At 43.8% G+C, this 17,608-nt stretch overlaps 1 protein-coding gene across 6 annotated transcripts in view; it reads right to left on the bottom strand.

Annotated features, from left to right (window-relative positions):
- Positions 1-17,608, bottom strand: part of LOC137434425 (traf2 and NCK-interacting protein kinase) — a 288,002-nt gene that overhangs the window by 174,316 nt on the left and 96,078 nt on the right. For all 6 annotated transcript variants that reach the window (XM_068127408.2, XM_068127415.2, XM_068127423.2 and 3 more), the window contains exons 3-4: positions 12,404-12,460; positions 5,854-5,979 (exon numbers count right to left, since the gene is read on the bottom strand). In XM_068127408.2, coding sequence (XP_067983509.2) covers positions 5,854-5,979; positions 12,404-12,460 — 183 coding nt within the window. The remainder of the gene's footprint in view (positions 1-5,853; positions 5,980-12,403; positions 12,461-17,608) is intronic.

The raw sequence follows: 17,608 nt of genomic DNA, 5'->3' as shown, positions 1-17,608 counted from the left end.
AGATCTGAACATGAATTCGGATACGAGAATTATTTAATTTTAAAGTGATTCTTCACCATTGAGTGATAGGGCTAAAACTGACTTCTTTTTTTTTTTGCATACAAGATCGAGGCTCGTGCAAGAGCCAACATTAATCACAAAAAATAATAATAATAATAACCGACACACAAAACATACTATATAGGGAGCGGGAGACAAGATGGGGAGAGAGAGGGAAGCACACAAGTACAACAGCAGAGAACAGGGACATACATCGGGTATATAGCAGGATATCTCAAAAAGTTGTGGACAATTTGGACGAAACTTGGTGGACATGTTGGGCATGTGACAAGGACGAATTGATTCGATTTTGGTGAAGATCTGAATTTGGATTCGGATACGATAATTATTTAATTTATAAGTGATTCTTCATCATTGAGAGATCGGTTGAAAAGCAATATATAACATGATATTTTAAAAAGTTATGGACGAGTTATGACTAAACTTGGGGGATGAGTTGGTTAGATGACAAGAACAAGCGATTAGATTTTGGTTCAGGTCCGAATCCAGATCCGGCCTGTCATTGGGATACAAAACGTAAACTGTTCGGCTTGGCGGAGGTATGCGCTCTACCGAGTGCCGTTCTAGTTTTCTTAAAGTGGTTCTTTACACTTGAGACATGGGGCCAAATACGATATATAGCTTGATATTTCAAACAGTTATGGATGGATTCAGACAAAACTTGGTGAATGAGTTGGGTATGTGATAAGAACAAGCCGATTAGATTTTGGTTAAGGTCCGGATACATATCCGGTCTATCAGTGGGATACAAAACGTTAACTGTTCATCCTGGCGGAGGCATGCACTCTGCTGAGTGCTGTCCTAGTATTAAAATGTGTCAGCCCTCGTTTTCTTATTAACTCTATATGGCAACTGTTACGGATTTATGTGAATTACTATTCAGGTCTTTGCTTATTAATGTGTAGTCGATTAAAAGTTGTTGTGATTAAAGGGTCAGGAGCCCTTCTGGGGAAAAGGAGACCGGAAACGGAAGAAGAAAAGACACGAGGTCCGGGAGAAGCGGCGATCTTCTTCCTCTTCCTCGCCCAGCGCCGAGAAGAGCGGTATCGATATTGAGCAGCGTGGGGAACGCTGCGTTGGAAAGCCCGTCTGGCGAGAGGAGTTACCTGGACGTGTAATTACCCATTTACACGTCAAGTCGCCGTGGGTTCGTGCACGGAACCAAGCGTCCGGCACAGTTCGCCTCACCGTCTACAAGGACGCGTACGGGTCGCACCTTGGGCCTCACGCGCGTTGCAAGCCGCGCTTGGTTTTGCCCCGTTGCTTGGCAAGGAGGTGTGCGCTGCAGCAGCTGTCCCCGGTACGAGACGTGCACGTTTGGAGCACGTCCGCCCAGGGTTCGTTCCACCGCCCGTGTGCGGAGAAGAGAGACATTGTGAGGAAAGTGACCCAAGTGGTCGTGAGTGGGGACAGGGGGGGACACATATGTAAGATGGCCATCTTAGTGATTGATTGTTGATTGTTGATGGTTGTTGATTCCTTGGGGGAATATATTATTGATTACTCCGGATCCTTGGTGTGGGGTTTCTTATTGACTGGAATTCATATTGATTGCGTTACGAAAGCGTATAAATCATAGATCTTTCTGGCGGAGTTCCTCTCACGGTCCGGGGGTCACCGAGACCAGGTAGTCACCGGGAGGACCACGTAACAGAATTGCCCCCACTCCCCCCCCCCCCCTTCAAGAAAGAAAGTTTGAACCCAGCGAAAACTTTCTTTGCCGGCCAACTTGGATAAACAAACCAGATAACTCACACCCCCAAATCATCAGTTCCCCCCAGGCACAATTATCACTTAAAAATAAAGCAACAAAATTTCACCAAAACCCCTAGATTAATTCACTCTGGACCAAGCGTCAACCACTTCTAGTTTCTCTTGAATGACGGTTAAGAGGTGGGGACCAAAGCCCCAAAGTTAAACCTCTCGATAGCACTTTTTCGGGAGGCCCACCTGAGTATTCCCTACATGGACGCCTTAAGGAATGTGGAGTTCACGGTTAGTCCGGGGAGGAAAGTTCATTACATGGACGCCTTTAAGAACATAGAGTTCAAGGTTAGTCCGTGCAGGAAAGTTCACTACCTGGACGCCTTTAAGAATGTGGTGTTCACGGTTAGTCCGTGTAGGAGCCCCGGCTCGGCAGCTCCACCGTATATAGTGCTTCAACTTCTCCAGACTCCTAACAGTTACGGTGGGACCCCTTGTACCAGCCGTTACCTGACTGGCGGTCTCCTTCTCGGCCAGTGCTCTGACATTCATTCTTTCGGGAGGTGCCGTAACTCTGGGAGCCTCCATAGTAATATCGGCTGCTGCCAACCCCAAAACTACCGCCAAGTTGTCCTCTTCTGTAGACCTCTCGACGCCTACGAAATGCCTTCCCTACTGTTATGGTCCGACCCTCCAAATCCTTACCATTCCAATTCTTCTCTGCCTCTCTGGCGTCTCTTGTGCTTGCAAACGTGACAAAGCCGAACCCTCTTGACCGTTGCGTTTCCCTGTCTTTTACCAACCGCACTTCCACCAGCGGCCCATATCTGTTGAAGACAGAGGTCAGACCTTCTTCCTCTGTGTTGAAGTTCAGTCCCCCTACAAATAACTTGGAACTTTTATCGCCATCCAGAGCTGGGGTGGTGTTATTTCCCCTGCGGGGCTCTTTATCCACCCTCGGGTTACCATAAATTTGCCCCCCGGCCAAATCATTCCCGATAATCACAGATACTCCCTCTACAGGAAGCGTGGCTTGTAAACCGACGGTGACCGGTCCTGACACCAAATCGGATTCCAAATTGATGACATGAAGTGGGGCACTAACACAGCCACCGATCCCTTGTAACCGAACACTATCACCAGTTGCGGTACTCTTTGACAATGGCAAAATGCCTTCAAGCATTAAGGATTGATGGGCTCCTGTGTCCCTCAAAACCCTAACCGGTCTTGGGTTAGTCAAGTCTCCCTTGAGCGAGACCAACCCCTCATAAATAAATGGTTGGTAACTCTTCTGTGGGCGATTTCTTACGCTTGCCATCGCATTCGGAGTGGTAATAGTCGGACTCCGCTCTGGGTTTTCCCTTTTCATGAGGTAACAACTGGACATCAAGTGTCCAGGTTTCTTGCAAAAAGCGCAAGTAGGCCCGGAGGAAAAACTCGTGGGCTGCCTCGGGCCCCCCGAAAAATAAGTTTGTCTTGGGCCCGTAGCCCCCTGATTTCGAACCGTTCGGGTATCAGCGTTGTCACCATAATCATCTCGAGGCCGCCGCCATGTATTGTCGTTCTCCGCACCTGCTGTTCCACACCTCCCCTGCGGAGATCTAGGCGAGGAGTTAGGTTCGTGGACCCCTATCCGGTGTGTTAAGGCATAATCATCTGCCATGGTGGCTGCGTCCCACAACTTCGGTACTTTCTTTTCCTGCAGGTACGCTTTGATGTCCTCGTGGACACACTGTTGAAATTCCTCCACCAGCATCAGGTCACGCAATGCTTCGAAGTCATTCCCGACTCCTTTTGACTCACACCACCGATCAAACATGTTTTCTTTCACTCTAGCAAACTCCACATGGGTCTCACTCTCCCTCTTCCTGGCATTCCTGAATTTTTGCCGGTAAGCTTCCGGAACCAACTCATAGGCTTTGAGGATATGCTTCTTCAATACCTCATAATCTGCACATTGGTCCATTGGTAACGCCGAATAAATCTCTTGAGCTTTACCCACCAGCACACTTTGCACTAGTATGGTCCAGGCCTCCCCTGGCCAGTTTAACTGTCGAGCCACTTTCTCAAAGTGTGGAAAAAATTGAATGACTTCCTTTTCACTGAAGGGTGGAACCAGCCTCACATGTCTGCCCACCTCCCAGGTGTTCTGGCTAGGTGTCGACCCCGTCAGCAAGGGTGGTACCTCTCCCCGTTCTCTCATTAAATCCAGCTCCTAGAATTTAATTTCTTGCTGAAGCGCCAGATCACGTTCCTTCAACTCCCTTTCGGCTTTTCTCTCCTCTACTTTGAGTTCCCTGGCAGCTCTCCTCTCCTCTGCTTTTCTCCCTTCTAACCTTTCCTGGAGTTCTCGTTCCACTCTCCTTTCCTCTGCTTGTTTCTCTTCTCTCCTCTCTTCTGCTTTCCTTTCTTCTTCTGCTCTTTCCTTTTCTGCTTTCCTTTCTTCTTCTGCTCTTTCCTTTTCTGCTTTCCTTTCTTCTTCTGCTCTTTCCTTTTCTGCTTTCCTTTCTTCTTCTTTGATCCGTTCCTGGCTCCGTAATTGCAACTCCAGTTTCCGGAGCTCAACGTCTTCTGGTTCTTCGGGTAGCCACTCCCAGGCTAACTCGTCCCATGTTCCTAATCCCACCATAGACTGTATCACCGTGGTCTGCAACTCTGCCTTCCTCAAATTAGTTCGGACCTCCAAGTTAAAATGTTTGGCCAATTTCAAGAGGTCCGCTTTTAGTAACGCTCGGAACTGTGCCTCACTAGGTGTTACCGCAAAGTTCTGTGCAACAAACGCCATGGTGATGATCGTTAACACCTGTTAACCTTCACCCAAGAAATTTCCAACAAAGAAAAGCAACAGTATTACTATTATTGCTATTGTTATTTTTATTTTATTTTTTTTGTTGTTGTTGTTGTTGTTGTTTTGTCGACAGAGCAAAACAATTTTAGGAACGTTGGCAAAGTTCCCACTCTTGGGAATTCTTTCCCGGACTAAAATTTAGAAAATTTTATAGATCCCGGACGAGCCCCCAATTCTGTTACGTGGTCCTCCCGGTGACTACCTGGTCTCGGTGACCCCCGGACTGTGAGAGGAACTCCGCCAGAAAGATCTATGATTTATACGCTTTCGTAACGCAATCAATATGAATTCCAGTCAATAAGAAACCCCACACCAAGGATCCGGAGTAATCAATAATATATTCCCCCAAGGAATCAACAACCATCAACAATCAACAATCAATCACTAAGATGGCCATCTTACATATGTGTCCCCCCCTGTCCCCACTCACGACCACTTGGGTCACTTTCCTCACAATGTCTCTCTTCTCCGCACACGGGCGGTGGAACGAACCCCGGGCGGACGTGCTCCAAATGTGCACGTCTCGTACCGGGGACAGCTGCTGCAGCGCACACCTCCTTGCCAAGCAACGGGGCAAAACCAAGCGCGGCTTGCAACGCGCGTGAGGCCCAAGGTGCGACCCGTACGCGTCCTTGTAGACGGTGAGGCGAACTGTGCCGGACGCTTGGTTCCGTGCACGAACCCACGGCGACTTGACGTGTGAATGGGTAATTACACATCCAGGTAACTCCTCTCGCCAGACGGGCTTTCCAACGCAGCGTTCCCCACGCTGCTCAATATCGATACCGCTCTTCTCGGCGCTGGGCGAGGAAGAGGAAGAAGATCGCCGCTTCTCCCGGACCTCGTGTCTTTTCTTCTTCCGTTTCCGGTCTCCTTTTCCCCAGAAGGGCTCCTGACCCTTTAATCACAACAACCTTTAATCGACTACACATTAATAAGCAAAGACCTGAATAGTAATTCATATAAATCCGTAACACAACCTACAAATAATAGAAGACCGATTCAACGCAGTTCCTGACAGCTCATGACATGCTTGTGAAGAGCTATTAAGTTGTCAACTGTGCAAACAGGACACCGTGTGACAAAGCAATGAAAGATAACAAATTCTCTACATTTTTAGTGCTGCTGAAATACTAGCAATCCAGCAACTTATGAGTAAATGATGATTTAATGAAAAATAAAAAACAAAACATTGAACCAAATATCATTCCGACAAACTCAATATGTTACACAGGACATACCCAAAGTTGGTCATCATGACCCGGCGGACTCTTCTTGATGAAAGCTCCATAGTAAGTGGCAATGTTACGATGATGAGAGTATTTCTTGAGCATATTTATTTCCAACTTTATCTCTTCCTCTTCATCCTGCGAGAAAGTATGACGTCATATACTAAGAAAAGATGATTGTTATGAAAATGGGGATTTTCGTATTTAGGTTATTGTACTGCTGCAGTTACATCTTTAAAAGCAATGAATAATTTGTGCTTCCTGGTATTGTAAAAATGTTGCATTGTTTAGGTATAAAATATTTGTAATACCTATTAATTAAAGTTCATAATTATTTGGTAAGCATAATTTTGGAGTTTGTGTCGTAGTGAAATATAAATTGGACATACATCCAAGTGAAATAAATTATTTGGATAGCGTCACATGACCAATAACAGACTTCGAGGTTGGTGTGATCATGTTGATTTGTTGTGAGGTCGTAAAGGGGATGGGGATGTTCCTTAAGACAGTAAAAAAGGGTGTAAAACAATGAAAGTTAAAGTATCGGCCAGGAGTCTTGGGAGTAGAGGACAAACGCTGTGCAGGATGTGCAGCCCAAAACATACATGTTGTGCGGCCTGTGAAGCATTGTGTTCGTCACAATTCTAGGGCATGTGTGACTGGGTATGACCCAGAGACTGCTCTTGTGCAACCGCAGAGTTGAGTGAGCCTGCAATGAGCCAGAAGAGGATCACCTATGGCACGAACGGATTGAGCAGGTTCAACACATAACCTGAGCCTCGACTTATACGTAGTTTGCAGCCTTTGCATTTGGTGAGCAGCCCCAGCAGTCCTGGAACAGTTCCAGTGACTTCAGTGACGAGGTGCGAGTTTTCTGTACTCTAAGTTCCGGGAGCCAAAAGCGGTTTGCAAGGAGTGCCATTAGGTATATTCGAGTCGACTCTCCTGACACTACTGGATCTGAACAAACACGTTTTGTAATCTCCTCCTTCCCTGTGACTCTGGTAATCAAAATACCAAAGTTTTCATTCCGTGCATATCCTCATTAGCAGTAATTAAATCATCTATGCTTCTCATTCAATCCACGTTTCAACCGCTGTGCGCTCGCTACAACCCGTTGAATAAGAATACAACTTCGGATATCTCACTGGACTTCAAACATTGCCCAATTACCTCGAGTTTGCAGCGGAATATTTTACAAGTCGGCTGTATCCAGCATAGAGTTGAGAGTCAAGTGTTAACGTTAGAATTTAATGATAATCTTTTTGTAATCCCACTGTATTAAACTCAGATAAAAGCCCGTCAAAAAGACGGGTTGGAACAGTTTATTTGACGGTACAGCCTCGTGAGTGTGCCAAAGTCTGAATCCTCGGCCTAGTGGTAGGTGTAGGTCTTTTGGGTCCTTGGGTTTTTGGGGGTCCTCGGGGTCTTTTGAGTCATCTAGGTCATTTGGGTTCTCTTGGTCATTTGGGTCCTCTGGGTCTTTTGGGTCCTCTGGGTCTTTTGGGTCCTTGGGGTCATTTGGGTCCTCGGGGTCATTTGGGTCCTCTTCATCGTTTGGCTCCTCTTGATCGTTTGCGTCCTCTTGGTCATTTGGGTTATCAGGGTATTTTGGGTCCTTGGGGTCTTTTTGGGTCCTCTTTTCCTTCTGGGCAATTTGGGTCTTCAGGGTCCTTGGGGTCTTTTGGGTCTTTTGGGTCTTTTGCGTCCTGTGGGTAATTTGGGTATTTTGGGTCTTCGGGGTCTTTTGGGTCATCAGTGTCTCTTGGGTCCTCTGGGTCTTTTGGGTCATTTGTGTCCTTGGGTTCTTTTGGGTCCTCGGGGACTTTTGAGTCATCGGGATCATATGGGTCTTTTGACCGTAGTGAACACACTTGATTATCACACATTGCCTATACAATATGGACAAAAAAACTTGATAAACTCATTGATGTTCCACAACTTTTACCTCGTTATGTTGTGTTAGTTTGTGCAAAAATAAAATCTTCATAATAATCAGGATTTAAGTTGTTGTCATGATTGTTCAAAAGCTGAGACTGACTCAAGAGTATTACATTTTGGAAGGTGTGAAAGACCTGGCCTCCAAATAAGCTTGTTAAACAGATGTCAAAAACAGAAAGATGCAATCCATATGCACTTAACTACACCAGGCTTTTATTTTGTCATGGCTGGAGCTATAATCAAACGTCAACAACAAACGATTAGAACTAAGGGACTACATTGAGTGTGTGCATTTAATGTTTCAGAGGCTCTCAAAATGCCACTGCTCCTTTAGAACACCAACAACAAACAATTAGATCTAAGGGAATACATTGTATGTGTCAATTTGTTTCAGAGGCTGTCAGAATGTCTTATCATACTGTTGTAGGAATGCCTTCTGGAGGGTAACTTTTTATATTTATACATAGGCGAGACTTGTGGAAGAGTTCACACACAGAACAGATCAGGACACAACGTAGAAAAGGGAACAGTAGGAGACAAGGGAAACGCCAACAGCAGGGCGGAAGGAGAATGTCAACGGAGATGGACAAACAAGGGATGCAGGTAACGGTTGAGTGGTCGGGGAGAAAGCAAGGGGTGAACAAGATGGATACATAAGCAAAGTTTTGGGAAGGGTGGGGGATGGTTTAATGGGTGCAGAAAAGATCATGGGTTTGGATGGAGGATGACTTGATATGATGGTGAACAGCTGGCTTGAAGACCTGAAGGGAAGAATGACATTGAGGAGAGTATTGAAGGTGGCTCCACAGGTGGGGAAAAAAAGAGGAATGAATGAGTGGAGGTGAGATGTCGTTCTGGATTTAGACAGTTTCACTTGGAGCGGATTTCTGGTGGACCGCGTGCGTCCTGCAGATACCTGGGGTGGAGGGGGAGGGACAGAGCACGGAGAGGGCAGAGGGTGAAAGACCAGAAATGAGGTGGAAGAGGACAGAGAGACCACTGACCTGTTGGTGACAGTGAAGTGATAGGCCCATAGACTCAGCTTCATCGCAAGAGATTCCAATGATCTTGAAAGCCTTGGTTTCCATGGCATCAAGCTGAGCAAGGTGTGAGCCAGTGGGGTGCGGATAGAAGCTCAGGTGTGCAAAGGAAGAATTTTGCATGATGGTGTATGCCCAGTCTGGCTTTGTCTGGCTTTGGAGGCCAACTTTGAAATGTGGCTTGCCCAAGAGAGATCATGGGTGAGAGTGAGACCCAAGAGTTTGAGTGACTGAACCTCTTTGAGAGGGTTGTTGAGAAAGTAAATGGGAAGATTTGCAGTTCAGTCCTTTTGGAGAGAGAGAGAGTAAGTGTGTGGGATTTTTCAAGATTGAAAAACATATTCCAGGTGTTTGATCAGATTGTGATTTTGTCAAAGTCTGAGGAGAGGCAAGAGGCTGATGCCCGTCTGTCAGAAGGATGCTGAGATTGTGTTCTGTAGAACTCTTGTCTTCCCCCTCCATCCTTTGTACTTTTCACTGTTAAATGCACTTATTCCTCATTTATTTATTTATACTGGTATACCCTTTCTCCTCGCCGCCTCAGGACTATCATCTCTCGAGCCGAATGGAGCATGTGTTTTTTTGTTTTTTTAATGTCGCTAATAAACAATGTGCTTGAGCCAGGTGATCAATGAGAGCACCTAAAGGCATCACGCGAGCGACGGTTTTGACCTTTGTTTGGGAGAGAATCAGCAGTTGAGCCAGGACATTCTCAGGGTGAGGAGCTCTCAGCCTCTACACAGAAATCCTCAGCAGGATTCCCTACCGGAGCATCGCCGCAGGTTCTTTGGGCCATCCAAACGAAAGGAGGAACCGATCCTGTGATCATGGGGATGTCAATGGAAAGTTCGCCCAGTTTAGTTGGAGGCCCACTTCACAGCACAACGTGTGTGAGGAAATAGTTGCCGGCTCGCCCTACCAAATTTTTGTACTCGGCTCAACCCAGCCTAAACCACCCCATTCTTTTTTTTTATCCCCCTGCATCTTCTAATCTTTTTCGCCTTCTGTGTGTCCGACAACCTCTGAAGTGAGTCCATGTCGATAAGGATAGAGTGTATAAGGTAGGCGAGATCGAAATATTTATTGTTAAGCGTGATATACTTTCTCGGACGACTTGTTGTTCACATTCATTTTTGTTCTTGTTTTACATGCTTCTTGCAATGGTTTCATTTATCAATTTTATTAAACTTTCCTTTATACTTTTTCTTCCAGTGGCTGTGGGATCGATCGCTTCTCCATCCACGAATAAATTACAAGCGGGCACACCCAAGTTATGCTATCAGTGTGTGCAACCAAATTGAGAATTATAACGCTCCCCAAGTCAGCATTCGATATGCTCCAGGCAAAATCAAAGCCTTCACGCTCAGTCCATCTGTCGGAGTGTCCACTCCGGCATCAAAATGAGGGTTGAATCCAGTATGGCTCGACTGGTCATGCGTTAATTTATTTATTAATTTATTTATTTATTTATTTCTCACCCTGATGATGCACACGTGCCTGCCCCATTGTTATACCCACTCGTTCTGCCCCCAACACCCACCAACCTTACTAGGAGTCGATAAACTAATGTAATATATATATATAGATTAATATAGTGTTGAGGTACTACATACATGATGGACCAAATGGCTGCTTCCTGTGTTAAAGTTCCTTGTGTATCCTTGTGTATTATTTAATTGATATATGTGGGAAAATTACGCGGCCAGATCAGGAATCGAACCTAGGTCCTCTGGAAAACCGTACCAGTACTCTGCCGTCTGAGCTATCTGGGCGATCCTGACCAAACATGCAATTTTCCCACACATAGAATTGCCACCCTCTTTCCATCACTGCTTCCAGGCCCCTCACTGCCAACAATAGGAGTGCCAACAGCCTGCTCACGAGAGGGTCTTCCTCCAATGGGGGGGACAAATCCATGTCTGCTCTTACAAACACCACTGGGGGGGCGTATAAACATACTGTGTTTCTCCGCCCCCAGTGGTGTTTGAAATAGCGGACATGGATTTGCATGTTTCTATGCCCCCAGTGGTGTTTGTAAAAGCAGACATGGATTTGTCCCCCATTGTAGGAAGACCCTCTCGTAAGCAGGCTGTTGGTGCTCCGATGGTTGGCAGCGTTGGCCCCTGAAGCATTGACGGAATAGTCAGGTTCACTATGTTAACAAATATAATTTCGTTCAAGATTTTGGTAGATTAGCAAAACTATACATTTTTGGAATATTCAGAGCATGAGGAATCCAAAAATTAATGTTTACATTTGCGTAGACACCTTTGCGAAAATGACACTCAGGACAGTGATGAAGATAGTCAGGTTCACTATGTTAACAAATATAATTTCGTTCAAAATTTTGGGAGATTAGCAAACCTGTACATTTTTGGAATCTTCAGAGCAAGGAGAATCTGAAAATCAATGTTGGCATTTGCACAGACACCTGCATGGCCGCCATTTTGGATTTTGAAAATGGCCGCCATAAAATACATATTTTGCGCGATCTCGGCTTCTAGTCAACCCAGAAACTTAATTAAATATGCTAATCCTATGTTTTCTGGGTCAAGGAATCCAATAAAGGCCTCAAAATAGTGCTCAGGATTATAGAAAAGCAACAAACAAAGGTAATTGAAAACCATTGTCTTTATATTTGTGATATAACTGTATTACATAATACATGATATTGCATGTCCTTTGAAGTTATAGGTTGTTATAGGAAGTATCAGATTGAACTATAAGTCCTATACACAGGATCTACGAGGTCTATACCGTTCAGGAATATGCTTTTACAGATCTTCATCACTGTCCTGAGTGTCATTTTCGCAAAGGTGTCTACGCAAATGTAAACATTAATTTTTGGATTCCTCATGCTCTGAATATTCCAAAAATGTATAGTTTTGCTAATCTACCAAAATTTTGAACGAAAAAACATAGTGAACCTGACTAGAAAGATCGTGGCAATTCTATGTGTGTGCAAAGTGCATGTTTGGTCAGGGTCGCCCAGATAGCTCAGATGGCAGAGTACTGGTACGGTTCACCAGAGGACCTAGGTTCGATTCCTGGTCTGGGCGTGTAACTTTCCCACATATGTCAATTAATTAATTATAATCCTGTTCATTTATTTAATTGTGTATTATTATTTCGTTAATTTTAATGTCAAGACACAGTACCGAAGCAAGGATAAAACAAACAGAGCAAAAGCTATGTAACATTAACAATGCAAAGGGAATTCACAAGCACCCAAAAGGAAGCCACACTTATAAAACTGCTCCTCCACCTTCCTCTCCACATTTTCCTTCTCCAACTCAGAAAACAAGGATGATCTGTTTTTCATACAGAAACCAAGTACCGTATTCAAATCTCTCCCTCCCGAGAGTCAGAGTGCATCACTCTCTTCAACACATACTGTTTAAGGTTTTACCAATACCAATATCAATGCAATCAATAACAATAGTCAAACACTATTACAGAAAGCTTCTTCAGAGCTTCAATCAAATAATGTACTGAAAATTAACATGACATTCAAACAGTGGTATTAAAATAGTAACAGTAAAATCTTTTCACAGATATACTTGTGTAACCCCAAGACTTACCTCAGTAACATCCATGACTTTAATAGCAGCAAGTTGGCCTGTCCGCACATGACGACCCTATGCACAAAACAAGAAGAAAAGGAAAAGGGTTGAAATTGCTCTTTTATATGGAAACACATAATGGTTGTCTGCCCTCTGTGCAGCTGAAACAGCAAAGAGCTTCACTGAACTATAGTACAAGAAATAATACATTTCAGCTCTTATCTAAACCTAGATACCACCATTGAGAAATTAAATAAAACATTTCTAATTTACCAATAATTGATTTTACAGCTGGCATACAATACGGGCCTTTCAAAATGGCGTATGAACGCAAACAAGGCCTTTCTTGCATATGTGCTGTGTGTGTTTTCAGTGACTCACTTCCTCTAGCTGGGGAAGTTTAACCTGCCGTTGCTGGGGCGACTTCTGAAAGTCAAAGTCTTTTTAACAGAATTTTCAGCATTTAGATGAAAGAGTGGCAATTTCAAAATGGCTACCCATAATTGTTATGTTCCTGGATACAAATCGGACTCACGGAAATGTGGGAAATAAGACACACATCCATGGATGAGAGGTTGAGCTCCAACCATCTTTAAAGTTAATATAAGTGGTGCTACTGACACACACACACACACACACACACACACACACACACACACACACACACACACACACACACACACACACACACACACACACACGCGCACACACACACACACAACCTCCTTTTAGCAATATATGTGAATATTTAGTATGCACTCTTCCCACCCTCCCTCCGACCACCCTCTCCTCCCAACATGATTAATAGTAAGCAAAATCGTTTTAAAATTAAAATTTTAATTTAACCTGTGCATTCATAAACCCGAGATATAACCTTCCCACCAGGGTCGAGAAGCACCCGAACCAGATACGGCGTTTCTCTCAGGAAAGTCTGCCCGATACATCTCACTCGCACATAGTGTGTAGCTGCCACTCGGGCTGGGTGATATTAATTTTTTTTTTTATTATAAATGAACAGGATTATGAATAACGAATCCATATGTGTGGGAAAATTACACGCCCAGACCAGGAATCAAACCCAGGTCCTCTGGTGAACCGTGCCGGTGCTCTGCAATCTGAGCTATCTGGAAGACCCCCGAAGCACGCAATTTTCCCACACATAGAATTGGTTGGCAGCGAGTGCCCCGGAAGCAGTGGTGGAAAGAGTGGTAATGCTATATGTGGGAAAATTGCATACCTGATCAGGCGTGAACACCTGTAACATAGCGTGAACAGTGAACACCGGTGGCGATAGTTGGTGCTTGGGGGTACACACTACCAATGTTTAAATGTATGACGCTAATGATGACCCACTGTACAATAGCTCGGAGATATAGCTGTTAATCACCATGTAATCTGTCTTGAAATTGATGTGGACAATTTCATGTGCTCTATTTTAAAACACTGTTTGTGTCATTGTCAAAATTGAAGCTGAAGTTGAAGTCGTTGTCGTTGTCGTTGTCGTTTAAGTTGAAGTTCAACTTGTCGGTGAAGCTGAAGGGAAAGGTGTATGCTGCATGTGTGAGAAGTGTTGTGATTTATGGGAGCGAGACATGGGTAATGAACGTAGATCAGCAACGAAGGCTGGAAAGGGTGGAAATGCGAATGATTCGGTGGATGTGCGGAGTATCGTTGAGAGAGAGGAAGACAAATGATGAATTGCGAACAATGATGGGAATAGAGCCTGTGATTGATGCTGTGAAGAGGAACAGGTTGAGATGGTTTGGTCATGTGTTGAGGAAGGATGAAAGTGACTGGTTGAGAAGAGTGATGGAAATGAATGTAGAAGGAAGTAGAGGACGGGGAAGACCGAGAAAGACTTGGCTAAAGATGGTGGAAGAAGAAATGTGGGCAAGGGGGTTAACAAGGAGAGATGCAGAAAATAGGGCAAAATGGAGAAGATTGTCATGGGGGCCGCAAGGCTAACCCCTGCTCCAGTAGGGAAAATGGCCTTAAAATGCATGTTGTTGTTGTTTGTTTGTCATTGTCAAAATGAATACGACAACTCCAATGGCCCCGTTTATTCCAACCTTTTTGTTGGGTCAGGTAAAGCTTTTGGCCCAGGTCTTTCAAGAAACGGATGGCCAAGCCTGATATTCGACTCTATCCAATTTGCGCAATAATTTGTAAGTCGTTCAAGGTGCAAACGATAACTCGCCTACTCTCCGCCAGAGACACCATGGGATATTTAACAATCAACAGCTAACGCTAGAAGAGGGGACAACCAACTTAACCTCCATCTGACAGTCGAGACACTTTGTAATGCAATTCCCTCCCCACAAAGCACCAATCTGACAGTTTATCGGAGGGTCAGGACTCGGACCCAGACTAGGCATGTCAAACATAAGTGCACAAACTCTGCACCATTCTATGGGACAATTTAATCTGCTCTTGAGACTGGTTTTAGAAGAAGAAAAAGAGGATCAAAAATGCCTTTGTTCATTACTTTTATAGATCTTGAAAAAGCTTGTGACTCACTTTGGAGAGGTCTATGGAGAGTAGAAGAACAAGATGAAATCCATAACTCTATGAAAAATAGTAAGAAAACTGAAAAAGTTATACAAAAGCATAGTATTTAGTCTTAGGTATGAGGGACTATGGGAGTGCTTTGAACCAAACACAGGAGTAAGAACGCGTACCTGGCTGAACAGTTTACGTTTTGTATCCCACCGAAAGGCCGGATCTGGATCCAAAACCGATTCCAAATCTAAGCAGCTTGGTCTTGTCACCTACCCGACTCATCCACCAAGTTTTGTCATAACGTGTCCACAACTTTTTGAAATATCATGCTATATATCGTTTTGGTCCCATCTCTCAATGGTAAATAATGACTTATAAAAACAACAGGATCCAGATCAGGATCTTCACCAAAATCTAATAATTTCGTCCGTGTCATACACCCTATCTCTCCACTAAATTTCGTCTGAATCTGTCCACAATTATATGAGATATTCTGTTCACAGACAGACAGACGGGTGAAAACATTACCTTCGTCCACCTTTGGTGGCGGAAGTAACAAGGATGTATTATATCACATCAAGTCAAACAAACAAACACAAAAACAAACAAACACACAAACACAAACAAACAAACACAAACAAGACACACAAACAAACAACACACAAACAAACAAACACACAAACAAACACACAGACAAACACACACACAGACAAACAAACACACAAACAAACACACAAACAAACAAACACACAAACAAACATACAAGCAACCACACAAACAAACAAACACACAGACAAACAAACACACAGACAAACAAACACACAGACAAACAAACACACAGACAAACAAACACACAAACAAACACACAAACAAACACAAAAACAAACAAACAAACAGACAATGCTTGAATCATAGTATGATGCATCATCCACATGGAACCCTACAAAAACAGAAGAGAAAAGCAAACGAGATTCTTTCAAGTGTACCTGTTGAGAAACGTGTTCAAATAAAGTGGGATGATCGGAAATTTTTGAAAATTCAAAGAGAAAAGACGTAAATCTAGACGGAAGTGGTTTGAATATAATCGAAAGAATGGATGAGGAAAGACAAGTACGGTACACCAAGGCAGGATCAAGAGTAAAAGGCCAGTGGGTAGAACAAGAACCAGATGGAGGAAAACAGTGAGGGAAGATCTAATGGAAGTTGGAATTTCCACGGAAGAAGCACAACATCTCGGCCAGGATAGCAGAGGGTGGAGGCCTGTGGTTCAGGCCCATAATGCTGCATCGCAGCGGAAAGATGAAGCTATAAACATCTGTACCAAGTGCATCTGCTATATTATTTTGACACGTCCTTTTATTAAGGAAATTATTACCAGCAATTGGAAGCACTGACAATAACCTCAACAGCACGTCATTTATAAAGAGAAACGATGAATATTGGAGTGTGTGTGCTGGTGGCTTAATTATAGTCAGGTTCACCATGTTTTTTCGTTCAAAATTTTGGTAGATTAGCAAAACTATACATTTTTGGAATATTCAGAGCATGAGGAATCCAAAAATTAATGTTTACATTTGCGTGGACACCTTTGCGAAAATGACACTCAGGACAGTGATGAAGATCTGTAAAAGCATATTCCTGAACGGTGTAGACCTCGTAGATCCTGTGTATAGGACTTATAGTTCAATCTGATACTACCTATAACTTCCTATAACAACCTATAACTTCAAAGGACTTGCAATATCATGTATTATGTAATACAGTTATATCACAAATATAAAGACAATGGTTTTCAATTACCTTTGTTTGTTGCTTTTCTATAATCCTGAGCACTATTTTGAGGCCTTTATTGGATTCCTTGACCCAGAAAACATAGGATTAGCATATTTAATTAAGTTTCTAGGTTGACTAGAAGCCGAGATCGCGCAAAATATGTATTTTATGGCGGCCATTTTCAAAATACAAAATGGCGGCCATGCAGGTGTCTGTGCAAATGCCAACATTGATTTTCGGATTCCTCATGCTCTGAAGATTCCAAAAATGTACAGGTTTGCTAATCCCAAAATTTTGAAAGAAATTATATTTGTTAACATAGTGAACCTGACTATTACACTGGTTTTGAAATTTGTGCTTTGCTTCTATTTTCAGTGATGCAGACAGGTTGGTAGCCTCTCCGTCTCTGTCCCCCTGGTGTCTGAAGGGCGGACACCGTCTGCCAGCGACACACTTCTGGTGAAACTCCAAAAATCCAAACTCACTGCTCACCTCCACTCATTTATGTATCTCACCTGTGGAACACACCAGCTCAATCTGTCGAATCTCAACCTTCCCTCCAGATGTGTGTGCACCAGCCACCTCGGGTCATTCCCCGTCCATAGTCATGACCTTTAGTACCGACATTAAACCTCCCAAAGCCTCCCCTTTCCTTTCGAGGCTGTTGTGTTTTCTTCTCTCTTCCTTATCTTCCATTTCATGTTTTGTTGCATTTCCGTTTCATCCATCGTTTTCATTTCTTCTGGACGTGTTTGGGCTTTTATCTTGTTCACCTCCCCCTCCCTCCCCCCTTACGACCCCCCATGCCTACACTTGCTCTCATTCTTCCCCACACCTCCAATAGTAGGGTAGATGGGCACAACAGATGGACACTTGGTTGTTTCCGTTTTGTGTTCTCACTCTTCCACGAGTCTAGACTTCTTATGCACAAAACATTTATCACCAGAAAGA

This window comes from Myxine glutinosa, chromosome 1 (assembly GCF_964187855.1).
Source record: "Myxine glutinosa chromosome 1, kmMyxGlut1.1, whole genome shotgun sequence".
In the NCBI taxonomy this organism is placed as follows: Eukaryota; Metazoa; Chordata; class Myxini; order Myxiniformes; family Myxinidae; genus Myxine; species Myxine glutinosa.
Note: the sequence above shows the minus strand (reverse complement) of the source record. Positions and strands in the feature narration are given on the sequence as shown.